Source organism: Psittacula echo (genome assembly GCF_963264785.1).
Source record: "Psittacula echo genome assembly, chromosome: 30".
NCBI classification, from domain to species: Eukaryota; Metazoa; Chordata; class Aves; order Psittaciformes; family Psittacidae; genus Psittacula; species Psittacula echo.
Window position 1 is genome coordinate 703,189 of NC_137765.1, and position 12,208 is coordinate 715,396.

The window sequence follows — 12,208 nt, forward strand, 5'->3', positions numbered from 1 at the left end:
AGCCCATGGGGACAACTCAACCGTGGCATCAACCACAGCCAAGGGGGATGGAAGAGCCCATGGGGACAACTCAACCGTGGCATCAACCACAACCAAGGGGGATGGAAGAGACCATGGGGACAACTCAACTGTGGCATCAACCACAGCCAAGGGGGATGGAAGAGCCCATGGGGACAACTCAACCGTGGCATCAACCGCAACCAAGGGGGATGGAAGAGCCCATGGGGACAACTCAACCGTGGCATCAACCACAACCAAGGGGGATGGAAGAGCCCATGGGGACAACTCAACCGTGGCATCAACCACAGCCAAGGGCGATGGAAGAGCCCATGGGGACAACTCAACTGTGGCATCAACCACAGCCAAGGGCGATGGAAGAGCCCCCAGTATCCCTCCCTTTGGAACTCAAACAAACACAGACCTGGTTCCTTCTGCTCCATGCTCACTCCATGGAGGTCTCCACCACCCTGCTCCTCAATGGCTGCCATTGAGTAGGTCCAGAGCCTTGGTGTGATGGGGGCACCAGAAGGGAGGGCAGGAACCTGTATCCTGCCAACACGGTCTTCTGGGGCTCCTTCAGCACCGACCAGAACAGCTCTGGCCTTGCGCTGAGGAGCTGAGCTGCATCTGGACCCGGATCCTGGTGGATGAAGACCTTGTAGATCCCGGCTTTCCCGGCCTCCGAGCTTCTTGGTTCCATCTCATTCCTGCTTCCCAGATGCCTTCGGAGAGGAGCTTCCTTGTGTCCAAGTCCTGTTGGCCTGAAGGACCTCGGTTCTGCTGCTGGCGCTGGTCTCCACTTGGACACTTGGGCTTTGGTACATGGTGAGGGCCCGGCTTTGCCCGAGGAGACCTTTGGGATGGCTGGAAGCTGCCTGGAAGCAGGGAACAGGGGGAGAAAGGGATGGGGTTGGGGTTGCAGCCACGTTCCTCTTCCTGCCACCAGCTCAGGTGATGGATGTGCTCATGGAACCGCAGGGATGGTGGTGAGGAATGGGAATGGGGCTGGGAAATGGCTCAGAAGGTGGCCCTGAAAGCCCAGACTCACTTGAGTTGAGGTTTGTGCTTCTTCATCTTCTGGTCCTTCACCTTCTGGTCCTTCACCTTCTGGTCCTTCACCTTCTGGTCCTTCACCTTCTGGTCCTTCACCTTCTGGTCCTTCACCTTCTGGTCCTTCATCTTCTGGTCCTTCACCTTCTGGTCCTTCATCTTCTGGTCCTTCACCTTCTGGTCCTTCACCTTCTGGTCCTTCATCTTCTGGTCCTTCATCTTCTGGTCCTTCACCTTCTTATCCCATGGCCTCTTGGTATGAATGGAGCTCCAAAAGGGAAGCAAAGGCAGATCCCGCAACATCCCTGGAACTGGGAAGGACACAGACATCAGAGGAACTCCGGTCTCTTCCCATAATGGCCAAGGATGCTCTTCGAGCTCCTTCCCAACATCGCCATTCCAATGTGGGGTTCCCACTGCGGCAGTGATGGGAAGGAGGAGCTGGTGACAGGGATCTAATTCCTTGAGGCGGGAATTGCAGGACCTGGATGCAGTTGGTGAAGCCAGCTCAGGATCTGGCCCAAGTCCTCACCATGGATTTTCCCATTGGATTTTACCCATGGACATGGGCTCGGAGCTGCTTTACCTCCCACGGCCTGCCTGATGGGGGGCAAATCCTCTTCCTGCTTGCCCTCAGCAGGGATGGATCCCAAGGGATGAGAAGGACTCGAGGATTTGAGGAAGCTCCTGGGTGGTCTCTTGGACACAAACTCCAGTTCAAACCTAGGGATAAAGGGAGGCCATCAGCGTGACCCATGGCAGCCCCAGCTCATCCTGCCCCATCCCAAAGGATTCTCCGGGGGAACCGGGGCGATCCAGGATGGGAAAGACCTAAACTCCTTCCCGTTTCCCTGCGGGTTGATCCACAGGGATCCCTTGAGGCCAACCAAGAGCCGCTGCTCCGTGTCCCCACAGTGGTCCCATGAAGCTCCATCACCCCATTCCATGCATCCACGCCACTCACTGCGGGAAGACGATGACGTTGCCCGTGAAGGTCAGGGATGCGATGGGCACCAGCGGGGACACCACCAAGCTGGGCCCACGGAGAGCCTGCCACGGAAGGACACGGAGACACCGGGACACCATGGATGCGGATGGGCCCAACCCTGCTCCATCCCTTTGGAAGCGGTTGGGGGGCACCGCAATGGGTCTGGTCCAAGCAATGGGGAGCGCTCACCTCGGCTGCATCCGCGCTGTGGCTCCTCTTCCCAGCGATCCCACGCAGGAAGGCGGGATAGAACCACATCCTCACCAGCCGCTCCTCCACCAGGAGCATCCCGACATCCCTGAGGACCAGGGCTACGTTGTGGCCCTTGCCCAGGCAGCGGGACAGCAGGGACGTGGTACCCAGGATGCAGCGCTCGGCCTGGCGCCGGCTGATGCCGGCATCCGTGGCCACCTTGGAGTAGTCGAGGGGCTTCAGCTCTTTGGCACCTGGGGAGCACAAAGGGACGCGGCTTTTCCTGCCTTCCATGGAGCATCCAAGGTGGAGCCGTCCGGAAAGGTCCCATTTGAGGGCCTGCTCTTCCCAAAGGAAAGGGATTGGACATCCGGCATCTCCCTATCCAAGGGCTGGATCCGGCATCTCCCTATCCAAGGGCTGGAACCGGCATCTCCCTATCCAAGGGCTGGAACCGGCATCTCCCTATCCAAGGGCTGGATCCGGCATCTCCCTATCCAAGGCTTGGATCCATCCTCTCCCTATCCAAGGGCTGGATCCATCCTCTCCCTATCCAAGGCTTGGATCCATCCTCTCCCTATCCAAGGGCTGGATCCATCCTCTCCCTATCCAAGGCTTGGATCCATCCTCTCCCTATCCAAGGCTTGGATCCATCCTCTCCCTATCCAAGGGATGGATCCAGCATCTCACCACACAGATCCTTGCTATCCATGAGGTTGTGGACTAATCCCAAGTTCCAGGCCACACGGAACACAGGCTTCCTGATGCTCACGGTCCTTTTCCCAACCTGGATCCGTGTGGAGACCACATCGAAGGAGCCGAGGGTTGGAATCCGGATGCCCTGGAGCAGAAGGGAAGGCCCAAAGGATGAGGGATGCTCAGAAGGAAGAGCTGGAGCTGGCTCCATCCAGGGATGGGGCCTTGGATTGGGATGGGATGGTGGGAATGGCTTTGGGAAGGAGATGCTGAGACCTCTGTTATCCTTCCTAACAGGGAAGTTCCGGAGCTCCTGGCTCATCCCTATTGATGGCAACACCACCCTTGCGCCCTCTTTATCCCTCTTTATCCACCTTTTGGGGTGGTTTTCCTGCTTTCTGGAATGGCGGGAAGCAACTGCAGCCCATGCTCCGCATCCATGGGGTGGATGGGAAGGACACGGGTGCACCCTTGGTACCTGGCGCAGGAAGAGCTGCTGTCGGACGGAGGCAGCCACCGCATCCCACACGGTTCTTTGCTCTGGGAAAGCCAAGGGAAACCAGGAATCGGATCCGTGCCATTCCCATGTGGAAGCGGCCGCAGCTCTCGGTCCCCCCCGCACCTTCAGGGCTGACCATGGAGACGGGATCGATCCCATCCCAGAAATCCATCCGGGACAGCCTCGTGCTTCCAGGCTGCTCCTCAATGGGGATCCCCACGGGGGAGCTCATCCCCATGGATCCTGACGCTCCCAGGGGCAGGACCCACGGCGGCACCATGGTGACGCAGACACGGCGGGGGGCGTGGCTTGGCTCAATGGGGGCGTGGCTTAAGTGGGGGCACGGCTTGTCTATGAATGGGATGGACTGTCGGGGGGGCGTGGCTTGCTTGAGGGGGGCGTGGCTTCGCAGCAAACGGACGCAGTAGCGGGGGGCGTGGCTTACCGTAGGGGGCGTGGCTTCCCTTAGTAGGGGCTGAGGAGGAGCCACAGCTCGATTCAAAGGGGGGAACCAACAACTGGATCCAATGGGACACAGCTGGATCCAAATGGGGGGACCCACAGCTGGAGCAAGGGCCCCAGCTGGATCCAATGGGACACAGCTGGATCCAAATGGGGGACCCACAGCTGGAGCAAGGGCCCCAGCTGGATCCAATGGGACACAGCTGGATCCAAATGGGGGGACCCACAGCTGGAGCAAGGGCCCCAGCTGGATCCAATGGGACACAGCTGGATCCAAATGGGGGACCCACAGCTGGAGCAAGGGCCCCAGCTGGATCCAATGGGACACAGCTGGATCCAAATGGGGGGCCCACAGCTGGAACAAGGGCCCCGGCTGGATCCAATGGGACACAGCTGGATCCAAATGGGGGACCCACAGCTGGAGCAAGGGCCCCGGCTGGATCCAATGGGACACAGCTGGATCCAAATGGGGGACCCACAGCTGGAGCAAGGGCCCCAGCTGGATCCAATGGGACACAGCTGGATCCAAATGGGGGGGACCCACAGCTGGAGCAAGGGCCCCAGCTGGATCCAATGGGACACAGCTGGATCCAAATGGGGGGACCCACAGCTGGAGCAAGGGCCCCAGCTGGATCCAATGGGACACAGCTGGATCCAAATGGGGGACCCACAGCTGGAGCAAGGGCCCCGGCTGGATCCAATGGGACACAGCTGGATCCAAATGGGGGGCCCACAGCTGCATCCAAAGGCCACAGCTGCATCCAAACCGGGGGGGGAGGCACAGCTGGATCCCTCCCCACCCCCCAACTGCTCCACACTCAGCTTCTTCCATCTCTTTATTCACCACAACACCCCCCCCCCAAACCAGCCCCCTTGGGGGGGGGGAGGACCCCAACACCCCCCCCCCCCAGATGTCCCCCCAAAGTCCTTATGTGAAGCGCAGGGGAGGGCTGGGGGGGGCCCTTCCCCCTTCCCTCCTCTTTATGGCTCCTTCCCATTCGCTTTTCCTCCTTTCCATCCGCCTTCTCCCTCTTTCCGGATGCTTCCCCCCAAGCTCACGCGTTTCCTTCCTCCTCATCCCCGTTTTCCTTCTTCGCTTCCTCTTCCGAGCCCTCGCTCCCGCTTTTCCCGGCTCCTTCCCCACTCTTCGCATTGGGGACCCAGAGGCCGGAGTCGATGCAGCGCTGCATGTGGTGCTTGGCTTCCTGGAATGGGGCAGGAAACGCGTTCGGAGGGGGGTGCTCTTCCGGTTTCCCCACTTTCAGGAAGCCCCGGGAGCATCCTGGGACAGGGAAGCAGGGAAACACTCACGGTTGGATCCATTTTGCTGATGGCATCTTGTAACATCTGGACATCCTTGACATCGAAGCACTTCTGGAGCTCCTGGTAGGGGAAAGAAGCACATGAGGACCTCCCCCCGGCCCCGTGTCCCATCACATCCCAGTTTTCCTGCTTTATCCCTAAGGAACCCGAAGGAATGGCCTCAAGTTGCAGCAGGGGAGGTTTGGATGGAGATTGGGATGAGTTTATCCACCTAACGGGTGCTGAGGATTCCAACCCAGGGCAGCACGGGAGTCCCCATGCATGGAAGCATTCCCAACCCATGTTGTTAGTGGTGGCCTTGGATGCATTGGGAATGGCTGGATTGGATGGATCCCAACCCATGTAGAGGATGCCCTCAACGCCATGGTTTAGTGGTGGCCTTGGAAGCACTGGGAATGCTTGGATTGGCTGGATCCCAACCCATGCAGAGGATGCCCTCAATGCCATGGCTTAGTGGTGGCCTTGGAAGCACTGGGAATGCTTGGATTGGCTGGATCCCAACCCATGCAGAGGATGCCCTCAGTGCTGTGGGTTACTGGTGGCCTTGGAAGCACTGGGAATGCTTGAATTGGATGGATCCCAACCCATGCAGAGGATGCCCTCAATGCTGTGGGTTACTGGTGGCCTTGGAAGCACTGGGAATGCTTGGATTGGCTGGATCCCAACCCATGCAGAGGATGCCCTCAATGCTGTGGGTTACTGGTGGCCTTGGAAGCACTGGGAATGCTTGGATTGGCTGGATCCCAACCCATGCAGAGGATGCCCTCAATGCCATGGCTTAGTGGTGGCCTTGGAAGCACTGGGAATGCTTGGATTGGCTGGATCCCAACCCATGCAGAGGATGCCCTCAATGCTGTGGGTTAGTGGTGGCCTTGGAAGCACTGGGAATGCTTGGATTGGCTGGATCCCAACCCATGCAGAGGATGCCCTCAATGCTGTGGGTTACTGGTGGCCTTGGAAGCTCTGGGAATGCTTGGATTGGCTGGATCCCAACCCATGCAGAGGATGCCCTCAATGCTGTGGGTTACTGGTGGCCTTGGAAGCACTGGGAATGCTTGGATTGGCTGGATCCCAACCCATGCAGAGGATGCCCTCAATGCTGTGGGTTACTGGTGGCCTTGGAAGCACTGGGAATGCTTGGATTGGCTGGATCCCAACCCATGCAGAGGATGCCCTCAATGCTGTGGGTTACTGGTGGCCTTGGAAGCACTGGGAATGCTTGGATTGGCTGGATCCCAACCCATGCAGAGGATGCCCTCAATGCTGTGGGTTACTGGTGGCCTTGGAAGCACTGGGAATGCTTGGATTGGCTGGATCCCAACCCATGCAGAGGATGCCCTCAATGCTGTGGGTTACTGGTGGCCTTGGAAGCACTGGGAATGCTTGGATTGGCTGGATCCCAACCCATGCAGAGGATGCCCTCAATGCTGTGGGTTACTGGTGGCCTTGGAAGCACTGGGAATGCTTGGATTGGCTGGATCCCAACCCATGCAGAGGATGCCCTCAATGCTGTGGGTTACTGGTGGCCTTGGAAGCACTGGGAATGCTTGGATTGGATGGATCCCAACCCATGCAGAGGATGCCCTCAATGCTGTGGGTTACTGGTGGCCTTGGAAGCTCTGGGAATGCTTGGATTGGCTGGATCCCAACCCATGCAGAGGATGCCCTCAATGCTGTGGGTTACTGGTGGCCTTGGAAGCACTGGGAATGCTTGGATTGGCTGGATCCCAACCCATGCAGAGGATGCCCTCAATGCTGTGGGTTACTGGTGGCCTTGGAAGCACTGGGAATGCTTGGATTGGCTGGATCCCAACCCATGCAGAGGATGCCCTCAATGCTGTGGGTTACTGGTGGCCTTGGAAGCACTGGGAATGCTTGGATTGGCTGGATCCCAACCCATGCAGAGGATGCCCTCAATGCTGTGGGTTACTGGTGGCCTTGGAAGCACTGGGAATGCTTGGATTGGCTGGATCCCAACCCATGCAGAGGATGCCCTCAATGCTGTGGGTTAGTGGTGGCCTTGGAAGCACTGGGAATGCTTGGATTGGCTGGATCCCAACCCATGCAGAGGATGCCCTCAATGCTGTGGGTTAGTGGTGGCCTTGGAAGCACTGGGAATGCTTGGATTGGATGGATCCCAACCCATGCAGAGGATGCCCTCAATGCTGTGGGTTACTGGTGGCCTTGGAAGCACTGGGAATGCTTGGATTGGATGGATCCCAACCCATGCAGAGGATGCCCTCAATGCTGTGGGTTAGTGGTGGCCTTGGAAGCACTGGGAATGCTTGGATTGGCTGGATCCCAACCCATGCAGAGGATGCCCTCAATGCTGTGGGTTACTGGTGGCCTTGGAAGCACTGGGAATGCTTGGATTGGCTGGATCCCAACCCATGCAGAGGATGCCCTCAATGCTGTGGGTTAGTGGTGGCCTTGGAAGCACTGGGAATGCTTGGATTGGCTGGAAGTAAAGCTCCTTTCCCAGCCCCCTGGGGCCAAGGAGGGGGACACTCACGGGCGGCAGGGACTCGTAGACCTCCACGGGGTCGAGCCCCCCAGGCCCCAGGCGCTTCTGCCTCTCCTCCTCCTCGTACTCCTTCATGGCCTTCTCGATGCGCACCTTGGCCCGGCCCCGCACCCGCTCCTTGAAGGCCTCCAGCTCCTCGTTGAAGCCCTCCATGTACTGCTGGTCGGCTGTCTATGGGGGACACAGACACACGGGGATGCAGGGAGATGGATATGGGGTGGGGGGGGGGGGGAAAGGGGGGGTCCTTACCTTGATTTTGGTGAAGAACTGCCTGAAACAGGCCCTGGGGTCCACCTTGAGGCTCTTGGCCAGCTCGAGGATGAACTGCATGACAATGGTCTGGTGGGCGACCTGCTCCATCAGGGCATGTTTCTGGGCGGGGGGGGAAGGAGAAAGGGAGTGAGGAGACCCCCAAACCTGCCCCCCGCCCCCAGATCCTTCAGAAAGGGCTTGTGCAACCCCACTTATTCCCTGCTTTGGGAATTCTGTATCCAGATGGAGCCCTCTGGGGCTGAGGCCAGAGAGGAATGATGCTGGCTGCATCTACAGGAGAAATCCAATGGGAATCCCATTGGGATTGGGCTTCCAGAAGGCAGCAGCAATGCAAGGAAAAGGGATGGGGGAGCTCCTGTCCCAGCTCCAAAGGGAATCCCATTGGGAGTGGGCTTCCAGAGAGCAGCAGCAGTGCAAGGAAAAGGGGCTGGAGAAGAGAGAGAGAAGGAAGCTGCAGGCACAGGAACCGTGCCAGGCAGGAATCCGGTTGGATATCCCGGATAACCTCCCCATCCAAAGGGCTGTGGAGCGGTGGATCTTGGGAAGCGCTGGAATCCCCATCCTGAAGGCCTCAGCTTGCTTCGCTCCGGTGGGACTCCAGGCTCTTTCCCAACAGAAATCACTGCCCCCATTCCAAGTGGGAAAAGGCAATCCCGAGCCAAAGGCTTCCCTACCTCCTCCACCTCCAGGTCGATGCACCAGATCACCAGGTAGTTGGCTGTCTCCTCACACACCAAGTAAGGGTTATCCGAGAGGTACTTCTGGCTGTCATCCCAACGCCGCAGCATCCCTGGATACAAGGAGCATCCCATGGGTTAGGTTGGACTCGGGGTGATTCCAACCAATGGGAATCTCACCCCCCCACCCCAAGCACTCACCAAAGTGTTTGATCTGCTTCTCGTGCCTCTCCACAAAGCTTTTGTGCTTCTTCTCCTTCTGCTCCTCCGTTTCCTCCTGCTCCTCGGCTTTGACATTGAAAACGCTCTGGAAAAGGGAAGGATGTGAGGATGCAGCTCATGGATAAGGGGGGGGGGGTCCCCAGGGGGGGGTCGTTCCCAATCCCAACCTTGCTGAAGCCATCCTTGCTGAGCGTATCCACATTCCAAGGCAGGTTCTTCTCCTTCTTCTTCAGCTCCTCCAGTTTCTTCTCCCAACTTTTCTCTTCCTTCCGCAGCTGCTGGGCCTCGGCCTGGAGCTTTTCCAGCTCCCCCTTCCCGCTTTCCGGCGCTGACACTTCCAGCTCCTTCATCTTCTTCTGGCACTCAGCCAGCTTCCGTTTGCATTCCCGGCAGCCTTTATCCAGCTCTTCTTTTTCCTTCTGGAATTGCTCCATCCTCTCCACCCGAGCCTGAAGAAGACCGGAGGGAAAAGGATGCTAACACCACGTCCCCCCGGCACCCCTGGATCTGTTATCCTTATGGAATAGGGCGAGGGGAAAACCAGAACACCCCAGATGAGAGGAGCACTCCCCCCAGCTGGGTTGGAATGTTGGAATGGGGATGGAAGCAGCAGCAGCATTCCCTCTCCATTCAAATACTGTGGCATTCCCAATCCCCATGGATCCAGCTCCCAGGAATCGGAGAACCCCTGCCCCCCCCCCCCCCCCCCCGTTTATCTCAACGGGTTCCTCCAGCCCTGGACATGGTGAGGATGGGAGGGAAGGACCAAGAACTGCGGGGGGGGGGGGGGGGGGAGTTACCATGGAAACGGGAACAGCAGATGACGAGGGTCCCAGCACCAGTTGCCATGGCAACAAAGGGATATTCCCCCCCCCCATGGTAAGAGGACCCCCCCTTCCCTCCCTTCGCTATAGGGGTATCCAGGCGCTGGTTGTCATGGCAACAGGGGCTTCCCCCCCCCCATACGGGTTGCTATGGGGGTGCCGGTTGCCATAGGAACCGGGGATTCCCCCCCATGGGGCATCCCGGCTCCGGTTGCCATGGGAACAGGGGGGCCTTCCCCCCTCCCCATGGGGAATCCCAGTGCCGGTTGCCATGGAAACAGAGGATACCCCCCCCCCCCCCCAATGCGGATTGCTATGGGGGCATCCCGGCGGCGGTTACCATAGCAACGGGGCCTACCGGGGTGGAGAACCGGCACAGAAGGGGGGAAGCGGGGCCTGGTTCACCTGATGCCGCCATCGGAAGAGGCTGGCGGTGTCGATGTTGGGGTGCGTCTCGTCCTCATCGTCCGAGACCTCGATGTGGTCCCACACGCTATAATCCACCATGGCGCGGCCTACCCGGGCCCCGGCCCCGCCGCCGCCGCCGCCGCCGCCGTCACCGGCCGCTTCTGGAAGCCTCCAGCGCCCGCCCCGCTTCCGGCCGGCCCCGCCGAGGCCTTCCGGTGCGTCCGGCGCCGGCTGGCGCGGTGCGCATGCGCAAGTGGCGCAGACGCCGCGGGGGGTGGAAAGATGGCGGCGGGCTTAAAGGGATAGGCACGGGGGAAAAGGGGGGACATGGGGGGGACATGGCGGTACATTGGGTACACTGGGGTGCATTTGGGTATATTGGGGTACATGGGTGTACATCGGGGTACATGTGGGTACATTGGGTATATGGGGGTACATTGGGGTGCATTGGGGTACATGGGGTACATTGGGGTACATTGAGGGCATTGAGGTAGATGGGGGTACATGAGGGTACATTGGGGTACGTGGGGTACATTGAGGACACTGCGGTCCATGGGGGTACATTGGGGTACCTGGGGTGCATGAGGTACATTGAGTACTTTGGGGTACATGGGGGTACATTCAGTACATGGGGGTCCATTGGGGTACATGGGGGTGCATTGGGGACATTGGGGTACATGGGGGCACATTGAGTACATGGGGGTCCATTGGGGTACATGGGGTCCACTGGGGTCCATGGGGGTGCATTGGGGTACATGGGGTCCATTGGGGTCCATTGGTGTCCATTGGTGTCCATTGGGGCACATGGGGGTGCATGGGGGTACATAGGGGTCCATTGGTGTCCATTGGTGTCCATTGGGGCACATGGGGGTGCATGGGGGTACATAGGGGTCCATTGGGGGGCATTGGGGTCCATTGGGGTACATGGGGGTGCATTGGGGTACATGGGGTCCATTGGGGTACATAGGGGTCCATTGGGGTCCATTGGGGTCCATTGGGGTCCATGGGGGTGCATTGGGGTACATGGGGTCCATTGGGGTGCATTGGTGTCCATTGGGGTACATGGGGGTGCATGGGGGTACATGGGGGTCCATTGGGGGGCATTGGGGTCTACTGGGGTCCATTGGGGTACATGGGGGTCCATGGGGGTCCATGGGATCCATTGGGGTCCATTGGTGTCCATTGGGGTCCATGGGAGTCCATGGGGGTGCATTGAGGTACATGGGGTCCATTGGTGTCCATTGGGGTCCATGGGGGTCCATTGGGGTACATGGGGGTCCATTGGGGGGCATTGGGGTCCATTGGTGTCCATTGGGGTCCATGGGGGTCCATGGGGGTCCATGGGGGTCCATGGGGGTGCATTGGGGTACATGGGGTCCATGGGGGTCCATTGGTGTCCATTGATGTCCATTGGGGTCCATGGGGGTCCATTGGGGTACATGGGGGTCCATTGGGGGGCATTGGGGTACATGGGGGTGCATTGGGGTCCACTGGTGTCCATTGGGGTCCATTGGTGTCCATTGGGGTCCATTGGGGGGCATTGGGGTCCATTGGTGTCCATTGGGGTCCATGGGGGTCCATGGGGGTCCATGGGGGTCCATGGGGGTGCATTGGGGTACATGGGGTCCATGGGGGTCCATTGGGGTCCATTGATGTCCATTGGGGTCCATGGGGGTCCATTGGGGTACATGGGGGTCCATTGGGGGGCATTGGGGTACATGGGGGTGCATTGGGGTCCACTGGTGTCCATTGGGGTCCATTGGTGTCCATTGGGGTCCATGGGGTCCATTGGGGTCCATGGGGGTGCATTGGGGACCCGGGGTCCCGGCGCTGGGGCCAGGGCTCGGTTCCCGCGGGCTGCGGTGGCGCCGGGACCCCGGGCACGGGGCACGAGGCCGTGGGGACACCGGGAACCCCCCGCCCCCTGCCCGGCCGTGATCGGAGCGGGAGGATGCTGGGGAGAGCCGAGGTAGCGGGAGCCGGGCAGGTACGGGAATGGGAACGGGAACGGGACCGGGAATGGGAATGGGAACGGGACCGGGAATGGGAATGGGAATGGGAACGGGAGTG

General features: G+C 59.5%; 1 protein-coding gene across 1 annotated transcript; it reads right to left on the reverse strand.

Moving 5' to 3' along the window:
• Window positions 1–4,806: 4,806 nt before the first annotated feature.
• On the reverse strand, window positions 4,807–10,368 carry CDC37 (cell division cycle 37, HSP90 cochaperone). Its single transcript, XM_080636251.1, has 8 exons — window positions 10,136–10,368; window positions 9,074–9,355; window positions 8,886–8,991; window positions 8,682–8,797; window positions 7,984–8,106; window positions 7,723–7,905; window positions 5,199–5,270; window positions 4,807–5,092 (listed from the first exon to the last, which is right to left on the reverse strand). The coding sequence occupies exons 1-8, from the start codon at window positions 10,235–10,237 to the stop codon at window positions 4,943–4,945; spliced, it is 1,134 nt and encodes a 377-aa protein (XP_080492377.1). The 5' UTR covers window positions 10,238–10,368; the 3' UTR covers window positions 4,807–4,942.
• Between the last annotated feature and the right edge of the window lie 1,840 nt (window positions 10,369–12,208).